The sequence below is a fragment of the Neoarius graeffei genome, chromosome 3 (assembly GCF_027579695.1).
Source record: "Neoarius graeffei isolate fNeoGra1 chromosome 3, fNeoGra1.pri, whole genome shotgun sequence".
Taxonomy (NCBI): domain Eukaryota; kingdom Metazoa; phylum Chordata; class Actinopteri; order Siluriformes; family Ariidae; genus Neoarius; species Neoarius graeffei.
In genome coordinates, this window is record NC_083571.1 from 116,593,605 (window position 1) to 116,618,197 (window position 24,593).

The 24,593-nt window shown below is 40.4% G+C and overlaps 1 protein-coding gene across 2 annotated transcripts in view; it reads right to left on the reverse strand.

Moving 5' to 3' along the window:
- Positions 1 to 14,486: 14,486 nt before the first annotated feature.
- fndc1 (fibronectin type III domain containing 1) overlaps positions 14,487 to 24,593 on the reverse strand; it is a 95,742-nt gene continuing 85,635 nt past the window's right edge. For both annotated transcript variants that reach the window (XM_060917974.1, XM_060917973.1), the window contains 5 exons: positions 18,232 to 18,311; positions 18,089 to 18,118; positions 17,771 to 17,932; positions 15,300 to 15,422; positions 14,487 to 15,198 (listed from right to left, as the gene is read on the reverse strand). In XM_060917974.1, coding sequence (XP_060773957.1) covers positions 15,083 to 15,198; positions 15,300 to 15,422; positions 17,771 to 17,932; positions 18,089 to 18,118; positions 18,232 to 18,311 — 511 coding nt within the window. In that variant the 3' untranslated portion in view covers positions 14,487 to 15,082. The remainder of the gene's footprint in view (positions 15,199 to 15,299; positions 15,423 to 17,770; positions 17,933 to 18,088; positions 18,119 to 18,231; positions 18,312 to 24,593) is intronic.

Here is a 24,593-nt window from a genome sequence, read left to right on the forward strand (position 1 = left end):
TCACTAGGCTGTACCATTGTTCCTTTTGGTAGTTATGCTGTTCACAAAGTAGTTCCCCTCAAAGTGTGATGGACAGATGGACGGACAGATGGACAGACAGAATGATTATAATGGGAATTTGATGGAATATGACGTGATTTTTTGTGATGTCATTATCAAGTTTGCTCAGGATTTTATTTTATCGATCAAAGGGAGTTTTAATGGAGAACCTACAAAAAACATTTCATCAAATTCTGAGTTCAACTTTCTGAGTTATAGGCACTTGAAATGTTGGCACTAAAAACCAGTACTGTGACCTTGACCTTTGACCCCAAATTTTGCAAATGACATTAGAATTAGGCCCAGAATGCTAATTCATGGTCAGAGTATTGATATCAAATCGATAAACATGTTTTTGAGGTCAAGGTCAAATTTGTCAAAAATCTGATGAAATTTGACCAAATTTTTTGACCTCAAGATATCACAGGTAAAACATCAATAGTGGACTTGAAAGGGATTCAGAAATGCTTTCCAACGCTACCAGTCCCATCTCAATAGGAACACTGGTTTGGAAGTTATGGCCGATTAGGTGTTTTTGCAAGATTTGACCTTGGTGACCTTGACCTTTGACATTGACCCACCAAAAACTGAGGATGTCTTTGTGTGACCCTAATGAGTTCTCCAGTGCATTTTTGTGAGGATAGGTCAAGAAATGACAATGCTAGAGCACCAAAATCAAACAAACAAACGGACAGGGGTGGGTTTGCCAAAAGCATCGTAGCACAAAGATCATCGTTAAATGCTAGAGCGAGCATCACAATGAACTCTCTCTCTCCTAGTTAAGATGCTCTTAGTGTTATGAGGCTTTTGGGAACCACACCCCAGATCAACATACTCTGCAAACACACAGAGGCGAAAACGTAACCTCCTCCAACAAAGTTGGCAGAAGTAACAAGACTTTGCAAAGTAACATCATGAGTCTGGGTTATTTAACGGCGTTGCATTAATAATCAGGTGAATTTGCAGGGATAGGTGCTTGACTGGTGGTCATGTGATGAAGTTGTAGGCTGAAGATCATGGTATGTGTAGTCTACAACTTTGGGTGACACAGGCATGACGTATGGATGATACAGTCATCTCCAGAATTATTGGCACCATTCAAGAAAGTGGACCAGAGTACTGTATGAAATAAACATTACTCACAAGATTTTACACCCAAGCAATTGGAGAAAGTATTTAGTTCACCTCGAGGAAAAACATTCTCATAAGAAACATATTTTTCTCTCCAATGATCGATTAAATACAAGTATGGTTATTGTAAAAGCGTACAAAGTGCTCTCAGTCTCTTTGACTGCTTTCCATTTGAGGCTAGAAAGAGAATAGTGCAAAGCTCCTTTTTATCTGTATTAGACTCTGGTGATGTGATATATATGCATGCAGCCTCTTCCATGCTAAAAAAGCTGGAGTCTCTGTATCATGCTGCAATACGTTTTGTAACAAATGCAGGTTCATGAACACATCACTGCACTTTATATGAATCTTTAGGTTGTCCCTTTCTATATCAGAGGCGAAAATGGCACTTGTTGATTCTTACTCTCAAGGCATTGCTAGGTAAACTGCCGCTCTATATCTCAAGACTTCTAACTTACCACACAGGCACCTACAATACTAGGCGAGCAGCAAATAGGATGCTCTTGGATGTTCCGATGGTACAGTCAGAGCTTGGAAAAACTGCCTTCTCCTTTTATGCACCATCAATATGGAATGAGATGCAGGTTATCATTACATTAGAAGCACTTCCTACTGTAAAAGCCTTCAAAGGAATGTTAAAATCCGCCCTACAGGAAACATGTAGCTGTTTTACCTGACGTGACTGTTGACTGTGACAACTCCATTTCTCACGTTCTTAATATTGTGTTGATTTTATGTACAGTGGTGCTTGAAAGTTTGTGAACCCTTTAGAATTTTCTAAACTTCTGCATAAATATGACCTAAAACATAATCAGATTTTCACACAAGTCCTAAAAGTAGATAAAGAGAACCCAGTTCAACAAATGAGACAAAAATATTATACTTGGTCATTTATTTATTGAGGAAAATGATCCAATATTACATATCTGTGAGTGGCAAAAGTATGTGAACCTTAGCTTTCAGTATCTGGTGTGACCCCCTTGTGCAGCAATAACTGCAACTAAACGTTTGCGGTAACTGTTGATCAGTCCTGCACACCGGCTTGGAGGAATTTTAGCCCGTTCCTCCGTACAGAACAGCTTCAACTCTGGGATGTTGGTGGGTTTCCTCACATGAACTGCTCACTTCAGGTCCTTCCACAACATTTCAATTGGATTAAGGTCAGGACTTTGACTTGGCCATTCCAAAACATTAACTTTATTCTTCTTTAACCATTCTTTGGTAGAACGACTTGTGTGCTTAGGGTCGTTCTCTTGCTGCATGACCCACCTTCTCTTGAGATTCAGTTCATGGACAGATGTCCTGGCATTTTCCTTTAGAATTCGCTAGTACAATTCAGAATTCATTGTTCCATCAATGATGGTAAGCCGTCCTGGCCCAAATGCAGCAAAACAGGCCCAAACCATGATACTACCACCACCATGTTTCACAGATGGGATAAGGTACTTTTGCTGGAATGCAGTGTTTTCCTGTCTCCAAACATAAAGCTTCTCATTCAAACCAAAAAATTCTATTTTGGGCTCATCTGTCCACAAAACATTTTTCTAATAGCCTTCTGGCTTGTCCATGTGATCTTTAGCAAACTGCAGATGAGCAGCAATGTTCTTTTTGGAGAGCAGTGGCTTTCTCTTTGCAATCCTGCCATGCACACCATTGTTGTTCAGTGTTCTCCTGATGGTGGACTCATGAACATTAACATTAGCCAATGTGAGAGAGGCCTTCAGTTGCTTAGAAGTTACCCTGGGGTCCTTTGTGACCTTGCCGACTATTACACGCCTTGTTCTTGGAGTGATCTTTGTTGGTCGACCACTCCTGGGGAGGGTAACAATGGTCTTGAATTTCCTCCATTTGTATACAATCTGTCTGACTGTGGATTGGTGGAGTCCAAACTCTTTAGAGATGGTTTTGTAACCTTTTCCACCCTGATGAGCATCAACAACGCTTTTTCTGAGGTCCTCAGAAATCTCCTTTGTTCGTGTCATGATACACTTCCATAAACATGTGTTGTGAAGATCAGACTTCGATAGATCCCTGTTCTTTAAATAAAACAGGGTGCCCACTCACACCTGATTGTCATCCAGTTGACTAAAAACATCTGACTCTAATTTCACCTTCAAATTAACTGCTAATCCTAGAGGTTCACATACTTTTGCCACTCACAGATATGTAATATTGGATCATTTTCATCAAAAAATAAATGACCAAGTATAATATTTGTGTCTCATTTGTTTAACTGGGTTCACTTTATCTACTTTTAGGACTTGTGTGAAAATCTGATGATGTTTTAGGTCATATTTATGCAGAAATATAGAAAATTCTAAAGGGTTCACAAACTTTCAAGCACCACTGTATGATGTATGTATTTTACTGTATGTATGCAATTTATGTTAATATCTGTGCACCATCTTGCCCAGGACTCCCTGGAAGAAGAGATCTTGTATCTCAATGGGACAATTCCTGGATAAATAAAGGATGTCCACTACCGTTCAAAAGTTCGGGGTCACTTTGAAATGTCCTTATTTTTGAAAGAAAAGCACTGTTCTTTTCAATGAAGATCACTTTAAACTAATCAGAAATCCACTCTATACATTGCTAATGTGGTAAATGACTATTCTAGCTGCAAATGTGTGGTTTTTGGTGCAATATCTCCATAGGTGTATAGAGGCCCATTTCCAGCAACTCTCACTCCAGTGTTCTAATGGTACAATGTGTTTGCTCATTGCCTCAGAAGGCTAATGGATGATTAGAAAACCCTTGTACAATCATGTTAGCACAGCTGAAAACAGTTGAGCTCTTTAGAGAAGCTATAAAACTGACCTTCCTTTGAGCAGATTGAGTTTCTGGAGCATCACATTTGTGGGGTCGATTAAATGCTCAAAATGGCCAGAAAAATGTCTCGACTATATTTTCTATTCATTTTACAACTTATGGTGGGAAATAAAAGTGTGACTTTTCATGGAAAACACAAAATTGTCTGGGTGACCCCAAACTTTTGAATGGTAGTGTAAATAAATAAAAAAAGCGTACAAAGTGCTCTCAGTCTCCAGGAGCTCCGCTGTTGTCTTTAACTAAATATGAATGCACAGAAATAAAAATGCCTTTGCCATTCATCACCACGGAGGAAAACAGAATGGTCTGCCAGGAAGGTAATGATTACAAAATACAGCTGATTGTACCGTTAATCAAAACCTGGGCTAAATAAAATGTCAAAACCCTGGTAAACAAGCTTATTTGCACTGTTTGTCGTATGATCTGGTGTGATTATTACCCATGCCTGCCTCCTCACCTCATCCTTGATTTTTCACTTTGTTTCACTTGATCTGCATTAAAACATTTTATGGCACATAGATCCTTATTGATATATTACAGTGGCTTATTGAAGCTGATATTTTGGCTGTATCGTGGTTCATGGTCTGGAGGCTCTTGTGAAGATTGATGGCATCAGAAATTTTTTTAAGTACCATGAAATTTTATCCCTAAGTCTCGGTTAAGGCTTGACTGTAGATGAATCTTAAAAAAAAAAAAAAGACCTACATCCAAATCAACACAGAAATTGTTTCAGGAACACATCATGAATGGTTTGCATTGACTATCTCACTCTGAATTAAAGAAGGAGTCCACATATGCAAACCCATAAGTGTGAAGTCAGGAGGGAGGAGTGGACCACGATTCTTCTGCAGGTGTCGCCCACATTGTTAGAGTCACAGTCAAAGAAAAGTGGCTCAATGATTAATTGTGACCAATGGTTTTTGAAAAACAACAACAACACACACACAGGAAATAGAGGATAGCACTTTTCTCCGAGTGTGATATGTGGCCCTGCGACATAGCACAAATGGCAATTGTGGTTGCTTCATGTATCTTGGAAGAAGCATGCTCTTGCCTTCACCCTCCGTAGTTGGTAATTATCATGTTCAAAAATATTGCTTTGAAATAAAACCATCAGCATTGTCATATGTTTAATTTCAAAATATCAGTAATTACATGTGCTGTTCATATCATATATTAATTGTAGTATTTAGTATTTTCATGATGTGCCAAGAATTCTTGAATTGGCAGATATACAATGGATAAGTTTAATGCAGATAACGCATTCACAATTTTGCTGGAGCGCATGCAAGGTGTTGACATATTAAAGATAAATCAAATAATTTCAGTTGTAGTAATAGGTGGATATTACAGATTATTAGAAAATAAGTGTTGCCAGGCAAAACAAAGCTCGCCCGGCAGCACTTATTTCATACCTATATGTTGATAATGGTAATATTTCTCAATCATCAGCTGTCAGGTTATAGTCTATGAAAATGCATGACCTTGAGTTTGACATTTCAAAATCATTCAAGGTTAAAGATCATGATGCCAAATGAAAGCCCATATGGGAGTTCCTATATGCTCATAATAGTAAACATCTGTCTATCAGCAACTGTTTTTGAGATACAGTGGTGCTTCAAAGTTTGTGAACCCTTTAGAATTTTCTATATTTCTGCATAAATATGACCTCAAACATCATCAGATTTTCACACAAGTCCTAAAAGTAGATAAAGAGAACCCAGTTAAACAAATGAGACAAAAATATTATACTTGGTCATTTATTTATTGAGGAAAATGATCCAATATTACATATCTGTGAGTGGCAAAAGTATGTGAAGCTCTAGGATTAGCAGTTAATTTGAAGGTGAAATTAGAGTCAGGTGTTTTCAATTAATGGGATGACAATCAGGTGTGAGTGGGCACCCTGTTTTATTTAAAGAACAGGGATCTATCAAAGTCTGATCTTCACAACACGTTTGTGGAAGTGTACCATGGCACGAACAAAGGAGATTTCTGAGGACCTCAGAAAAAGCGTTGTTGATGCTCATCAGGCTGGAAAAGGTTACAAAACCATCTTTAAAGAGTTTGGACTCCACCAATCCACAGTCAGACAGATTGTATACAAATGGAGGAAATTCAAGACCATTGTTACCCTCCCCAGGAGTGGTCGACCAACAAAGATCACTCCAAGAGCAAGGCGTGTAATAGTTGGCGAGGTCACAAAGGACCCCAGCATAACTTCTAAGCAACTGAAGGCCTCTCTCACATTGGCTAATGTTAATGTTCATGAGTCCACCATCAGGAGAACACTGAACAACAATGGTGTGCATGGCAGGGTTGCAAGGAGAAAGCCACTGCTCTCCAAAAAGAACATTGCTGCTCGTCTGCAGTTTGCTAAAGATCATGTGGACAAGCCAGAAGGCTATTGGAAAAATTTTTGTGGACAGATGCGACCAAAATAGAACTTTTTGGTTTAAATGAGAAGCGTTATGTTTAGAGAAAAGAAAACACTGCATTCCAGCATAAGAACCTTATCCCATCTGTGAAACATGGTGGTGGTAGTATGATGGAACAATGAATTCTGAATTGTACCAGCGAATTCTAAAGGAAAATGTCAGGACATCTGTCCATGAACTGAATCTCAAGGGAAGGTGGGTCATGCAGCAAGACAATGACCCTAAGTACGCAAGTCGTTCTACCAAAGAATGGTTAAAGAAGAATAAAGTTAATGTTTTGGAATGGCCAAGTCAAAGTCCTGACCTTAATCCAATGGAAATGTTGTGGAAGGACCTGAAGCGAGCAGTTCATGTGAGGAAACCCACCAACATCCCAGAGTTGAAGCTGTTCTGTACGGAGGAACGGGCTAAAATTCCTCCAAGCCGGTGTGCAGGACTGATCAACAGTTACCGCAAACGTTTAGTTGCAGTTATTGCTGCACAAGGGGGTCACACCAGATACTGAAAGCAAAGGTTCACATACTTTTGCCACTCACAGATATGTAATATTGGATCATTTTCCTCAATAAATAAATGAGCAAGTATAATATTTTTGTCTCATTTGTTTAACTGGGTTCTCTTTATCTACTTTTAGGACTTTTGTGAAAATCTGATGATGTTTTAGGTCATATTTATGCAGAAATATAGAAAATTCTAAAGGGTTCACAAACTTTCAAGCACCACTGTATAATGGAAAATATGTTATTTTGACCGAAAGGTTGACCTTTCCGGTGACCTTGAGCTTCACCTTGACCCGATTATCCCCAAAATGTAATCAGGTAATCTATGGACCATTGCCCACCTACCCTGAAAATTTGAAGTCAATCAGTACAACTGTCTAGACGCTAGATTGTTAACAGAGACACACACACACACACACACACACAAATAAACCACACTGATTACAATACCTTGCCCTGCTTACTCTGTCACAGGTGAGGTAATTAGTAAAGTGACATACCTGATCTATCTGGGAATAATCATCCATCCATTATCCATAACCGCTTATCCTGTGCTGAATACACATCCACACCAAGACTCAGGCTACGTTTACATTACGTCGAATCAGCGGATCATCAGATTAACGTTCTTAAAACGATTCGCGTTGACACTAAAACCGTTAGCCGTGCACACAGCAACGCCAATACGCGGATACGCTCGGCTCCGCAGGCATCCTGCGCTCCAAATCACTCTGCCCTGAACAGCGAGTGCCCTCTGGAGGGTGCGCACTCCGGCCCTGCGCAGCTCACAGAGCGCGCGAGTGAAGTGAACAAGCCACGATTCGGGACTGAGCCGCTGTGTGTGAGATCCCAGCGCATATCACTTATTACTTGCAAGTGGAAGGATGGCAAGCCTAAAGACAATCATAACTACACAATGGGCAGTATTTGCATCAGTATTTGCAGTATTTTCATACTTTTATACTCTTTAATGAAAGGTGATACAAGGCGGAAGTCTGCGCCGTTTTTCAGCAGTCGCGTCACATGACCAACGCCAGCGAATCAGGAAGGTGGATGTCACAGTGACGTTGTCCAATGAGACGCCAGCTAGAGCTCAGCACAGCGTATTCGCGTATTCTCAATGTTTACACAGCACCGGAGCTGATACGATCTAGATTGAATACGTGGATGCTGGCGGATTCCCGTTTCCCCTCTTTTTCAGGGGGGTTAATGTAAACGGACAGTGCGTCCGCGAAGAAAACGAGACAGATACGGTCTAGTGTAAACGTAGCCTCAGCTGACTTCAATAACTCACATGATGGCAGAGAGAGCCAACGACCCACAGATCACTTTAACAACCCTCTAGGCTGCTAACACCATTCACACCTGGCCCCCAGGGACTCTAACAATCTACAGAATGACTGAGACCTCAGAGACTCTCCTTAGGCCAAGTTTACATTAGACCGTATCGGTCTCGTTTTCTTCGCGGATGCACTGTCCGTTTACATTAAAACGCCTGGAAACGCCGGGAAACGGGAATCCGCCAGGGTCCACGTATTCAATCCAGTTCGTGTCTGGTCCGGTGCTGTGTAAACATAGAGAATACGCGGATACGCTGTGCTGAGCTCTAGCTGGCATCGTCATTGGACAACGTCACTGTGACATCCACCTTCCTGATTCGCTGGCGTTGGTCATGTGACGCGACTGCTGAAAAACGGCGCGGACTTCCGCCTTGTATCACCTTTCATTAAAGAGTATAAAAGTATGAAAATACTGCAAATACTGATGCAAATACTGCCCATTGTGTAGTTATGATTGTCTTTAGGCTTGCCATCCTTCCACTTGCAAGTGGTAAGTGACGCGCATGCCCGACATGCACTGAGATCACACACACAGTGGCTCAGTCCCAAACCACTGCTCGTGCGCTCCACTTGCGCGCTCTGTGAGCTGCGCAGGGCCGGAGTGCGCACCCTCCAGAGGGCACTCGCTGTTCAGGGTGGAGTGATTTGGAGCGCAGGATGCCTGCGGAGCCGAGCGTATCCGTGTATTGGCGTTGTTGTGTGCACGCGAATCGTGTATTGGTGTTGCTGTGTGCACACTAATCGTTTTAAAAACGTTAATCTGATGATCCGCTGATACGGTCTAATGTAAACCCCACCTTAGGCTACATCCACACGACAACGGCAACGAGATGTTATTTAAAAAAATATCGCGTCCACATGGGCAACGATCAGTAAAATATCAGGTCCATATGGCAACGCAACGCTTGTTGAAAACGATGCAATACACATGCCACACCTCTAGGGGCACTGTAAGGTGGTCCCTTCAGAGACACCAGAACAATAGAAGAAGTAAGGATGCATGCGCATAAACTATTATGCGCGAGACTTCATATTAGCCACAAAGTCAGAAAAATCTGTTCGTAAAATTACATTATAATCACCAAATACAATGAAAAGTATTTTTCCAGTCTCACCTGTGAAAGGTAATCCCATGTGATCTCGTTTGGACGGCAAACCTGTTGGTACAGTTAAACGCAGCACATGAATGAGGCATCTTTATTCTCCGCTTTGACCTATCCAATATGGCGGCGAGGATGACGTATGATTCTACGCGGAAGGCGGCGTCTTTAATCTCATCTCATCTCATTATCTCTAGCCGCTTTATCCTTCTACAGGGTCGCAGGCAAGCTGGAGCCTATCCCAGCTGACTATGGGCGAAAGGCGGGGTACACCCTGGACAAGTCGCCAGGTCATCACAGGGCTGACACATAGACACAGACAACCATTCACACTCACATTCACACCTACGCTCAATTTAGAGTCGCCAGTTAACCTAACCTGCATGTCTTTGGACTGTGGGGGAAACCGGAGCACCCGGAGGAAACCCACGCGGACACGGGGAGAACATGCAAACTCCACACAGAAAGGCCCTCGCCGGCCACGGGGCTCGAACCCAGGACCTTCTTGCTGTGAGGCGACAGCGCTAACCACTACACCACCGTGCCGCCCGCATCTTTAATGGTCCGGAATAAATTGAATGCTACACGTTGATGGATTAATTTGTTCTTCTATGCCCTTTTTGAGGAATGTATTGTAGGACTTAAACCAACATCTGAAGAGGTGAGATCGCTCCTTTTTTTCCCTATTTTTGCTGGCGGGATTGACTCTGCTCTAAGGGCTATTCTCTCTCTCTCTCTCTCTCTCTCACTTTGCACCATTACACAATAAATATTCACAGTGAAATATTTTGTAAGCGCGTTTCATGAACCAAGTTATAGGATTTGTTGACAACTCGCATCGAGTTCATTACACTTCTACCCGGCGTGAAGCACTGACAGTCATGTGGTTGTGACGTCATCGTAAACAAATCCATTCTACTCATCCAGACCTTTCCACTCTGGGACCCGTTCTCAAAAGATTGCATTTTGGGGCACCCAAAACGCCAATGCCGTGTGGACGCCAGGCCTAAACGATAAACAATTGTATCGGATTCACCTGAATCCGTTGCCGTGTGGACAGGGCCTTAGTGTTGCTTTTGGTCCACTAGAGGATAAATACCTGGAACTCCCCACTAGTCAGACAGAACCGAAGAAGCCTTTTGGATGAGAGGTGAAACATCTTCAAGAATTTCAAGCAAGTCCTGTTGCCTTCTTTAGCACCTACGGTTTATGATGATTTGGATAACTGAGAACCTTCACAGACACACTTATCCTTTACAGGGTCATGGGCGAGCTGGAGCCTATCCCAGCTGACTATGGGCGAGACGCGGGGTACACCCTGAACAAGTCGCCAGATCATAGCTGACACACAGAGACAAACAAACATTCACACTTCTTACATTCACACCTACGCTCAATTTAGAGTCACCAGTTAACCTAACCTGCATGTCTTTGGACTGTGGGGGAAACCGGAGCACCCGGAGGAAACCCACGTGGACACGGGGAGAACATGCAAACTCCACACAGAAAGGGCCCTGTCGGCCGCTGGGCTCGAACCCAGAACCTTCTGGCTGTGAGGTGACAGTGCTAACCACTACACCACCGTGAACAATTTATATTTATATATTTATCATGATGCTTTTATTCTAGTTCTTCAGAATTATATAATAAATCAAATTGCATTAGGAAGCATTGTTTGGATTCTTTAATGGTAATTTTATTACATTTTGGCCATGAAACTTTATCTTGGATTTAAACATGTACACTACCGTTCAAAAGTTTGGGGTCACTTTGAAATGTCGTTATTTTTGAAAGAAAAGCACTGTTCTTTTCAATGAAGATCACTTTAAACTAATCAGAAATCCACTCTATACATTGCTAATGTGGTAAATGACTATTCTAGCTGCAAATGTCTGGTTTTTGGTGCAATATCTCCATAGGTGTATAGAGGCCCATTTCCAGCAACTCTCACTCCAGTGTTCTAATGGTACAATGTGTTTGCTCATTGCCTCAGAAGGCTAATGGATGATTAGAAAACCCTTGTACAATCATGTTAGCACAGCTGAAAACAGTTGAGCTCTTTAGAGAAGCTATAAAACTCACCTTCCTTTGAGCAGATTGAGTTTCTGGAGCATCACATTTGTGGGGTCGATTAAATGCTCAAAATGGCCAGAAAAATGTCTCGACTATATTTTCTATTCATTTTACAACTTATGGTGGGAAATAAAAGTGTGACTTTTCATGGAAAACACAAAATTGTCTGGGTGACCCCAAACTTTTGAACGGTAGTGTATATTTACTGTATAAACCAAAGGTTATTGTATGGTATACTTCAACACTCTTGCTCTAATGAATAGTGATGTTTTATTCATTACTGGAGGTTGATGTGAAGGTTGTCTCCAGTATTTTTTTCTTTTTTCATTGACATGGATTGATTATAGTGACAGATGGCACATATATTATTATGTAACACAAGTTGTTAACTATTCCAAACCATGCTGCGCTTCATAATGAAATATGGGCCAGTTGACCAGTTTAAACAAAGCAGGATAAAAAACAGATTACTTCTGGAGCATGTCTTTATTATGGAGGTGAAATTAGTGCAAAATATGCTATGCTTTGCTATGGACCGTCCTTGAACCAAAACATTTACTGTCACCAAAATCAGTGGAAAACAATGGCTGTCTGAAAGACAGATGATTGAACTAGTTAACCTCGGATTTCCCTCTTGTATGAACTGCCAGATACATTTTTCCTAAATGCCAAGTAAAACACGTATGTGTTTGATTTTTATGATAAGGAACTGCTGTTCCTTGAGATAGTAATATTTTCCACACAGTAGTATGAAAAACAAACAATTCAGCTCCAAAAGTACATGACGACATGGCAGGAAATATAAAAAAATATTGCTTCTGGAAATGTTGTCCATCGATAATATAGACAAATTGATTTATTTGAGATTACTGATAAATATGAATGCATTTTAACCTCAAATAAATTAACCATATATTATACTTCTTCCAGTATGTGCAGACAAGGGAAATGTGACTTGCATTATTAGAAATTACAAATTGTTCTTAATGATGATGAGAATGTTAGAATTATACTATACTGTGTCCATGTTAAGCAGAGCAGATACAGTACCAGTCAAAAGTTTGTACACGCATACTACTCATTCACAGGTTTTTCTGTATTTTATATTTTCTACATTGTAGAACAATACTGAAGACATCAAAACTATGAAATAACAAATGGAATGTGTGGAATTATATGGTTAAAAAAAGTGTTAAAAACCAACCAAACAAAATGTTTCATATTTTAGATTCTTGAAAGTATCCACTGTTTACCTTGATGACGCTTTGCACACTACTGGCATTATCTTAAAGCGAGACGGCCTTTCGATTTCATAAAATCAGTGAAATTTAGTTCCGGCTGAAATGTGGTGATTGTGATATCTGTTTATTTCTGTAATATCTCACAAAATATCAGGCCATTCTGTGGCTGGGAAGTTATTTAATTTGAGGGGATTAAAGCAAATAATGTGCATGAAATCGCTCGCTTCATGTAGTCAAGCAGACAGAGGAAGTCCGTGTGCGCATGCGCAGGTTTACCTTCTTCTTCTTCTTTTGGGTTTTACGGCAGCTGGCATCCACAGTGTTGCATTACTGCCATCTACAGGTTTCCCTTTGAGCGTGCACTGACAGTTCCATCATTCTGTCGCTAAACGAACAGCTGATCACACCGAGGTGCTCGCTGAGCGCCGATATTTATTAGTTTGGTCCTGCGTTTCCTTTCCTTCGTATATAACATAACGTCTTTTCTTCTCGCTTTCTTTCCGTTACTGTAGTCGGTCTTTCACGTTTCATTCGCACACTCACGTCCTCCATTTTTCTCTCCTGTTTCAAATTTGTATCCCACAATGCCTTGCGTGAACAGGGAAAGCCCACCACGTGATGCATGACGTAGTATCTTGTATTGGGTCATGGTGAAGCAGGAAAAAATAGCGGAGAATTTAGGGCCACGTGGTTTTAAATTCATTAATTGTTCTATTAAAAAAAACTAATGAAATTGGAAGTCTGTGATTCAAATTCAGTAGCTTTTGGTCACTAAACAAAAATAAGTGTGTGTTGGGGAAAATTCTTTTTATGATTTACACTTGAAAACGCTGAAAGTCAGTCTTCCTTTAACCAGATTCATGAGGGAGTCACCTGGAATGCTTTTCAGTTAACAGCTGTGACTCATCAAAAGGTAATTAGTGCAATTTCTCGCCTTCTTGATGCAGTTGAGATCAAATAATAAACAGTAAATAATAAAAATACAATAAATAACCCTATTCCATACCACAACTGTAGTAATCCATATTATGTCAAGAACTGAACAACTAAGTAAAGAGAAATGACATCCATCATTACTTTAAGACATGAAGTGACTTTTAATTAATAAAAATAAAGAAAAACGGTGGTGTAGTGGTTAGCACTGTCACCTCACAGCAAGAAGGTTCTGGGTTCGAGCCCAGCGGCTGACGAGGGCCTTTCTGTATGGAGTTTGCATGTTGTCCCCGTGTCTGCATGGGTTTCCTCCGGGTGCTCTGGTTTCCCCCACGGTCCAAAAAAATATGTGGTGAGGTTAACACGGGGTGGCTTTGGACTGAAGTCCAAGCTGCTCACTGCTCTGGGGATGTGTGTGTGCTCATTGCTCACTTGTGTGTGTTCATTGCTTCAGGTGGGTTAAATACAGAGGATGAATTTGAGTGTGCATGTAACAAATAAAGGCTTCTTCTTCTTCTTCTAAAACAACCCATTGAATTCGAAGGTGTGTCCAAACTTTTGACTGGTACTATACATAAACATCAATGTGTTAATGACCAACTTATGTACTTTTCTCTGACCTTTTCAAATTATTTGATCATTCTTTTTATATGATGAACCAAAAAAACATACATGGTTAAGGCTGGCGATTGTCAGGTGCTCGGTGATCAGGAACATCTAGACATACAATAGTATCAGGGGTCCAACAGATCTTTTGGTCCACTCAAAGAAACCTCCCCTCGTTAAAGTAGTATTTCCCTCACATATTATCAAATGGTTACATTATTTTGTCTGTGTGATATAAAATTTGATGTTCATAGTATTTTTAAGTGATATAGTATCTTTATTCAGTATTAAATCTTTCCTGAGCAAATAAAATTACCTTTTTATCTGCCCTAATATGGGCAATATTTCCAAGCCATCTGCCATTCAAGGTAAGAGGATAGAAAACACGAGTACAAAACTATCAAAAGTTATTTAAAAAAATTACAAAAAAAAAAAAAAAATCACAGACAATTTGTTACATCATTATTATTATATACGTCATTGCAATTGTAAGGCTTGTGGTTTGTATCAAACTCCTTAATATTACCAGCAGTAATAAGAAGCCAACAAAGACATTGTCACTGGGAATTATACCGTACAGGACACAGTGTTCCGATAATGTTGTTAATAATTTGAGCACACATGCTTGTATTTCCTCATATACAGACTGCTTTTAAAAAGTGCTTGATATTGGAACAGTTATATATAAAATGTTATTTTAAGTATTATATCCTCTCTGACAGAAACAGTATGTTGGTTTAGGCTGTACGTGCTGCGGTCGGCAAAAGTTCATTTACGGACTTGGCAAACAGAGAGGTTGTAGTAGAATGAAATGTAGCTGCTAGTGATCACTGGCATTCAGAATGTCCTCTGTTACCATTTCCCAGGGATTGGGACCCCACACTCATACCAGCCCACAATCTGATGAGGTGTACGCCTGCCTACAGGCCCAAAACTTACAGGCTCTTGTCTATACGAGCGATAGTAACCTGAAATAGAGAAAAGGTAGCATGGTCAGCATGCTCCTGATGGAAAGCACTGATGCCAGAATGAAAAGCAGTAAATTCTGAGAGCGTGCCAGGATTTGTACCTTGAGCTTGGGGTAGGTAGAGAGAAAGGGTTTGTGGTCCTGTTCTTCCATCCAAATGTGAGTCTACAAACTGGCAGTGGTCTTCTCCGTTGCCAAAAGAATCAGCAATACTGTAGAAAGTATCTGAAAATATAGGAAAGAGAATAAGTATTCGTGCCTGAACTGAAAGGCAGCAATTACAACTGAATTCAATGGACACACATTAGACATTGTGTATGATACAGAAACATGAAAGGTACAGATTGGACTAGAGCAGCGGCGTTAAACTCAAAATCTGTCTGGGCTACGTCAATGTTTTTGTGAGACCCTGAAGGGCCAAAAAGTAAGTCTTTTTAACTTTTTTTTGACATATTATACAGTCTATCGATTAAGACCAATAATTCAGGATCTCAAAGTGATAACATTTATTATTCTATCCACATTCACTGGATATGAACAATCGTGCACTCTGATTGGCTACTCTATGACTAGGCTATCAACTCGTATACCGTGAGTAGAGAAAAACAAAATGGTGGTGGGCATCAAGTCAGATATATCACTTTGTTATGAAGTATTTAAAAGAAACAGAAATAGCTAAAAGAATTGCTGGGTTTCAGTCACGTGACTTTTACCGGCAGTGAAATAGCTGGTGGTCTAAACGGCTGCCGTAGCGCAAACAACTAGCGATAACTTATCAGAGTACGGTCGTAATCTAGAAGCCACTGCTGGCTTTAGATATCTTCAGAAGGTTGCTATGTGCAATGGAATCGACCGCTACAGTCTGGGAAAGAAGGATTTGTCATACGATCTGGAAAACTACCCTTCAGTCGAGTTCCCCAACATCTCCAACTATCTGGTGTTGCAGACGTCCTTCTACACCGCAAAACAGATGAAAGCGTGGAAGAGTACAGAGGCTTACAACTTTTTTTGTATGTGGCTGGATAAAGGACCTCGGGATCAAGTCGCTGCCCAATGAATCCTGTATTGTTTTTGCCCGTGTAAGTGTGGTTTTTTTTCAGCTTTTCGTTCACGTCTTTACAACGAAGCGCTGCAAGTTGAAGTGTAAACAAACAACAGTTGGCTTGATTCTCACTTGTGTTGGCTCTTATCTCTCAGCTAAATCATTCACAAAGATCATCAGAAACCCCTTTAAAGACCTGGATCTTAGTTAAACAAGACGGAGAAGTGATCACGGCGCATTGTAACTGTACGGCTGGGGAAGAATTTTGTCGCGACCTTCATGCATATGGACTTTGTGAGGAGGAAACAAAGAAACAGCTGGAGAATTTAGCGCTTCATTACTTTAAAAAAAGTACCGTAAAATAACAACACATAGCAAGAAAAGTACTTGGAAAGCACTAAGGCCAGAGCTGAGAGGGAAATACAAACCTTTCACCAAGTGATCACTGCAAACTCGAGCATGCTTCGACTCGGCTCCCTTCGATTTCAGTCAGAGGTTCAAAAGTCACCTTTCTCAACGTCTTTTTGTGAAATCCTGTGTTTGTTCACCCTTTTTTATTAGTTCACGGGGAACCCTGAAGGAACTTTTATCAGTTTCATGGTTTGATCGATTCGAACAACCTAAAACAACGCAAGCGTGAGGCATTTTTCATGCGAGCAATGCACCTTCTCCATACAAACGCTTTGTCGACTGCCAGCTAAAGTTATGAATAACTAATGAGGTAGATGTGACATCACATGAAACCCAGGAATATAGTCCCCCCTCCCCCCAATATCTCCTGTTCCACACTCCAGCCCAGTCGGTGGCGGTAGTGAACCTTTAAGTTGGTTTGCCAACCGCCAAAAAAAAAAAAAGAAGAAAAAGAAAATGGCGGAGCGTGTTACTGAATCAACTGAGGATGAAATAAAAACTACTCGAAAACAAAACCCCCCAAAATAAGCAATGAAATATGGAATAAAAAATACGTATTTGATGGTAAGAACATTTCTTTTTTATTTTTCAAGTATTATTATTATCACATTTTTCACAAATTGCTCCTGCCATTTCGCTGTTTTGTTTACATTGTAAGCAGAAATGATTTTGTCGGACGTTTTGTATAAAAGTTTTTATTGATTGAATTTGCAAAAAAATAAAAATAAAAATGCTCTGTTTCTCAAAATCCAGTGAATGTGGATAGAATAAAACAGTTATTCCACTCAATCTTGCCTCGTCAGCTATCAGCTCATGTACGACTCGATTTCGTGGAATAACTGTTAAATATATTTCATGGCCAGCTTGGCTGACGGTAGATTATGCACTGAATGATGACATTATAAATCCATGCCATCGCTGATTATACTACAGTTTGTTTGCCATGAGCGTGTTGCATGTAACGGTGTAATGGTACAGTACGCTGTATGAATGAAATGATGCAGTAGTTTGAGTTGTAAACTAGATGCGTGTAGATGAGACGTCTGACCGATGCAAGGTGAATTGGATCTGTTGCAGCAGAGACGTAAAAATGTGCAAATAAAACAACCATCAATATTACCCTTAAGTCCATTTCCCATAAAGATCTTGTAGCGGAGTGAGTTGCACAGGACCACACCCACAAACTTCCTGTACCACGTGCGCTTGACAAATTGACTTCCTTTACAGGAACTGTACGCAGGGTTGTACCTAAACTTAAAAGGAATCCAAATTGGCTCGCCACCTGAGGGGAAACAGGAATGATGTGTTCGACGATAAACATGAGTTTGTTAGACACATGAGGTTTGGACTGTTGTGAGTAAATATGACGGGGTTTTATGTTTGTGTTTCAACTAGCATCCTATTATAGACCATGTATAGTGTAATAGGTGTCTTGTACCTGGAGGTCTGTCTATAAGAAGAGGGTCATCTGTAAAAAGGACAACATTCTGGTTCAGACATCAATGTTTTCCATTTACAGAACAGTTAAAGTCAAACGAAACACGAAGACAAAGCTTCTCCCAAGCTGGAGAGGATACTGACCTGATTCTGTGATGTAAGTTAATGTTTCGCTGATCGGGCCGAGACCAAAAACATTCTTTGCTTGAACTCTGAAGTAATATCTAAAGCAAATCAAAGAAACAAGATCAATAAAAACACATCTGGGTCCTTGAGAATTACTGCTTGACATTTTACTCGTAATAACTAATCCAGATGATTTAAGATTGACTCATTTTAATGGCATTTATTTATTTATTTATTTATTTATTTATTTATTTATTTATGCAGCTGGTAGCAGTTACTGCCACACTGCTCCAGGGTCCTAAGTTTGATCCTGAGCTCGATTTACTCTCCGTGTGGCATTTCACAAACAGTATTCTCGCTGTGTTTACGTCAGGTTCTTCTGTTTCCTCCTGCCTTCCAAAAAACATGCCAGTAGATATATGAGTGACTCTAATGCCGCTTTTCCACTACAAACGCGGCTGAGTCGGGCTGAGCCGTGCCGTGCTGAGTCGGGCTGAGCGGGGCTGTTGGAGTTGCATTTCGACTACAACCGCGCTGAACCGTGCTGGCTGGAAGTGGGTGGACACATTGGGTGGAGTTAGCGAAAGTGGGTGGACGTCACGTGATGTCGTTAAGCAGCGCAAACAGTGACATCAGTGAGCTTTTAAGCGGTAGTCTCACGACCCGAATAGTAAACAATAAACATGGAGGACATGGAGTCGTTAGTGTTGATGGTCTTGGTTCTGTGGCTTGTTGTCACCGACAACGGCAACAGATACTGGCAAGAGCGTATAGATGAGGCGAGGCGCATAAGGCTTCATAATTCTCGTAATTCTCCTTCTTCCGGGTTTGCGGTGTTTACAGATCCCAGCGTGCTCGCGGGGCATGTGTGGGCATGTGAGGACACTCCTCCTCACCAATCAGTGCACAGGGGAGTGTCTGCTCACGCCCCCAGCCTCACTCGGCTCGGTTTGGCTCGCTTCAGCCCCACTCCAAAACGGTGCGAGTTTTAGGGGCTAAGCAGGGCTGAAGCGAGCCGAGTCGTGCTGTTTTTTGGTAGTCGAAACGCGAGCCGTGTCGGGCTGAAGTGAGCTGAAGCGAGCTGAAGTGAGCTGAAAAAGGGTAGTGGAAAAGGGCCATAAATTGCCGCTAGGTGTGAATGAGTGTGTGAATGTGTGCGCATGGTGTCCTGTGATAGACAGCTCGTAGCCACCTCACGCCCAGCGTTCCCAGCTTAGGCTCCTGATCCACTGCGACTCTGTCCAGGTTAAAGCAGCGACTGAATATTAATGAATGACTCATTTTTAAATCGTCATGTGAGGCTAAAGAGTGTAATGTTTAACCAGAGAAGCAAGAAGGAGCAAGGAAAGGGAAAACACTGGTGTATTAGAGATGGGGATATTTTTTTTTTCATTGGCAAGTGTCTTGCTTCAAGTTTTTTGAACGATTAGAGAAAGATTTCATTAAGGAAATAAGAAAAGAAAAACCCAGTGACTTACACACACTGAGAAAGATGAATGAGAGAATCAACCCCTTGTGTGTGTGTGTGTGTGTGTGTGTGTGTGTGTGTGTACTTCTACTTGCTACATACTGAAGACTGGAATACTTTTTTTTTTTTTTTAATTTAACCAACAGAGTTTGTACATTTTTGGGAAGTGAGGACATTATTTCTGGTCCTCATTTCTTCAAAGGGCTATTTGAGGGTTAAGACTTAGTTTTAGAGTTCAGGTTAGAATGAGGGTGAGGGGTGGGGTTCAGGGTTCAGGGTGGGGTTCAGGGTTCAGGGTGGGGTTCAGGGTGAGGGTCAGGCATTTAGTTATGATGGTAAGGTTAGGGTAAGAAGCTAGGGAATGCATTATGTCAAAGAGAGTCCCCACAAAGACAGAAGTACAAGATATATGTGTGTGTATTTTCAGAAGGTCACTACCTTCATGGTTCACCTGTTTTTATTTGTGACTCATTTAATGACATAATACCTTTATGGCTGGATCAGATTAGAGGAGCTATGTGGAAACTCTGACCAAAATAAAGTGGGAATTATAAACACAATTCCAGACAGCCTGGCATAGAGAGACCAGGGGACCAGGTGTATACACACACACACACACACACACACACACACACAAAAATTTTTATATAACAGTTATTTCACAAAATCGAGTCGTACATGAGCTGATAGTGGACGAGGCGCGTAGCACGGAGTTGTCTATAATCCATGTACGATGAGACTGAGTGGAATAATTATTTTATTCTATCCACATTCACTGGATTTTGAGAAACGGAGCATTTTTATTTTTTGCAAATTCGATAAATAAAAACTTTATACAAAACGTCTGACAAAATCATTTCCACTTAGAATGTAAACAAACTGGCGAAATGACAGGAGCAATTTGTGAAAAATGCGATGATAATAATAATAATTCTTGAAAAATAAAAAAAGATACATTCTTACAATCAAATACTTTTAATCCATATTTTGTTACTTTTTTTTGTATTTTTTGGGTTTTGTTTTCGAGTAGAGTTTTTATTTCATCCTCGGTTGGTTCAGCAACATGCGCCGCCATTTTCTTCTTCTTCTTTAGGGTTTTTTTGGTGGTTGGCAAACCAACTTACAGGTGCATTACTGCCACCAACTGGGCTGGAGTGTGGAACAGGAGATATTGGGGGAAAAAACTATATTCTTTTAGCTATTTCTGTTTCCTTTAAATACTTGTTAACAATTTTTGGGGTTTTGTTTTCAAGTAGAGTTTTTATTTCGTCCTCAGTTGGCTCAGCAAAATGCTCCGCCATTTTATTTTCTACTCATGGTATATGACCTGATAGCCTAGTAATAGAGTAGTCAATCAGAGCACACGATTGCTCATATCCAGTGAATGTGGGTAGAATAAATATTTTATATACACACACACCGTAGAGCCAGGTCATTAATCTAACGGTATACATCTCTGCCCCTTTAGCACTGCTAGACCACCACGCTAGCACTGCTACCTCCAAGCACCACCACAACAACAATAAATACAGATGCTGTTGTCTCTTTTTCTTCTTCTTTGGATTAGTCAGACTAGACGCTCCACTAGCTCTGGTTTTCTAAACATGGCAGTCACAGAGTTTTAGCTGTTTTCTTTTGGTCACAGCAATCATAAGTAGTTTTAAGTTCGAGACCAGCAAATATTTGGTGCCACTCTTTTCTTGGCTGACAGCTGGTTCTTTGGCTGTTGGAACGTGAATAACTGGTTCGAGATTAGAATCCAAACCAGCCCTGGAACTGTCTTGGTGGAAAAGAGGTAACAGTGTTCCGATGACAGGCGAAGAAAACATAACCCTTCCACCCCCCACCCCTCCCCACAACCCACCTCCGATGAAAGACACACACATACACACACACACAAATAAAAGCAAAACACTCTATATTTCTACATTCCAGTCTTCTGAACTATCTACACTCTGACATCTGTAAAGACTATCTGTAAACACTTCATTTTAAAAAGTCACCAGATCAGACAACTGCCATCAGCTGATCGGTTTAAGACTGAGTACCTGCTTTTTTGTGCACAAGGAGCTTAATGTGAAGGAATGTTGGAGTGGATGATGATGATGATGACGTGTTAGATCAGATCTGGTAGCTCCACATCTGTGAGAAGTGTCTCGGCAGTCCATAAATATATTTCAGATCTACTGCGACCATGATGACAAAGTACCTTTATGGCCAAGTTAGAAATCAGAATTCTGACAGGACTTGGGTACGGTTTTGTTTGTGTGCAGTTGGAGGGTTCAGAAGAGAGACACAAGTCACAGATCAGTGAGCCTGAGTAGTGTAAAGCCAGTTCTAATGGAGCTGCCAAGGCCTAGCGAATGAGACATATGCTCCATATTAGCCACTTAATGCTACATAAAATTGCAGTATTCTTTAGCTCGTTTGAAATGAATCACACGTATAATCTTGTTCCTTTTGAATTACTGAGAATTGAACTGACCGCTGTCTGTTTTGCATTATGGAAGACAGATAAAGAGAGATGTAGCAGGAGTGGGTGTTGAAACATAATTTTACCCATTACAGAATAAGACTTTTCAAACTAATCCATTCAATGTAAGCTTTAGTAAGGATCTAGATATAGTGGTCTGAGAATGCATAATATCCTGATGTAAATTATGATTAACAAAAATCTATTATTAACATGTGCTATGCCTAAAGACCTTCTGTACAGTGGATATTATAACAACCAGGTCTCGTCACCACTTCACTCTCATCCCCCCATCTCTTACACCTCCTCATGCAATTCCATCTCACTAAAGTGCAATATATACAGTACATTTCCAATAGTACAGTCCTACTGCTATTGTACCTCTTTGTGCAACTTCATTTACACTGCAATATATATATACATATTTTTTTCTTGTGCAATATATATTCAAAGAAATGTGGTTAGGTTAACATGGGGTGGCCTTGGGCTGAAGTAGGGCTGCGTACCTAAACATAACATCAGGTACAGGTACCAGTACAGAGGTTTAGGTACAGGTCCGGACCTGTACCTGTACCTTAACAATTTGACAAATTCTTCTGAACTTCTTCAATAATGACAGAAACATTAATAAACTGTTGACAACTTGTCAGTATCTTTATTCAAAGAAAACCGAACATAACTAGGTTTCCTACCTCACTTCTCAGTCACCCTATAGTTAACTTGGGACAAAAAGTCATAAGTTCTTTCACAGCGAGAAGTGACTACACTAGAGTACTACAGACTACGCACAGTCCGCAGCCTTTAACTTACGCGGCAAAATTACACAAAGCAACAAAGGCAGCCAATGCCAGCAAAGGAAAAATGGCTGACCTGCTTTTGAGTCTTTTTGACCAATCAGAACGCTGGATCAACCAAGCTCATTTCTCGTGAGACTGTGGCAAGAGGATCTCAAATCAAAGATGGCTCTGATTTCAAGTTTCAGCGGGCATTTTACGTCTTTTCCAGTGCTAAATTTTCGTCTTTGTGGTAGGATTTACGTATCTTCAGTCACAAAATAAGCATATACTTGGTGTAAATTTATATCGGTACAGTACCGGTACTTCATGATCCGGTATTTTGGACCTGTACCGAATCGATTTTCATGGTACAGTACCGGTACACAGCCCTAGGCTGAAGTGCCCTTGAACAAATCACCTGCTCCCTGGGTGCTGTAGCATAGCTGCCCACTGCTCTGAGTATGTGTGTGCTCATTGCTCACTTGTGTGTGTGTGTTCACTGCTTCAGATGGGTTAAATGCAGAGGATGAATTTCACTGTGCTTGAGTGTGCATGCAACAAAAATAAAGGCTTCTTCTTCTTCTATACAGTTATTCCACGAAATCGAGTCATGCATGAGCACCAAGTCAGCTATAAGTCATGTACAATGAGATTGATTGGAATAACTGTTTTATTCTACCCACATTCACTGGGTTTTGAGAAACAGAGCATTTTTATTTTTTGCAAATTTGATAAATAAAAACTTTATACAAAACGTCGGACAAAATCATTTCCGCCTAGAATGTAAACAAACCAGTGAAATTGCATTACATTAATGGCATTTAGCAGACGCTGTTATCCACAGTGATGTACAACACAACCAGAGCAGCCTGGGGAGCAGTTGGAGGTTTGGTGCTTTGCTCAAAGGCACTTCAGCCATTCCTGCTGGTCCAGGGAATCACACAGGCGACCTTTTGGTCCCAAAGCTGCTTTTCTAACCATTAAGCCATGGCTTCTCGTGAAATGACCGTAGCAATTTGTGAAAAATTCTATAATAATAATTCTTGAAAAATAAAATTATGTATTTACCATCAACTACTTTCATTCCATATTTTGTTGCGCTTTATTTATTTATTTATTTATTTCTGGCGTTTTGTTTTCGAGTAGAGTTTTTACTTCATCCTCGGTTGGTTCAATAACACATTCTGCCATTTTGTTTTTCTCCACTCAAAGTATACAGTACAAGCTGATATTCTAGTAGTAGAGTAGCCAATCAGAGCGCATGATTGCTCATATCCAGTGAATGTGGATAGAATAAATATATTTATACATATTTTGTATATTCTGCAGAGCACTGCATTACATTTTTATTTTTTATTCTATTAAACTCCCTTTCGTTTTACTACTTTTCCTTTTTTCTCCCCAAACTATTTTCACTACTTATGGAGCACTGCAATAAACATTTCACTTCATGTCATACTATGTACAACCCCAATTCCAAAAAAGTTGGGACAAAGTACAAATTGTAAATAAAAACGGAATACAATAATTTACAAATCTCAAAAACTGATATTGTATTCACAATAGAACATAGACAACATATCAGATGTCAAAAGTGAGACATTTTGAAATTTCATGCCAAATATTGGCTCATTTGAAATTTCATGACAGCAATACATCTCAA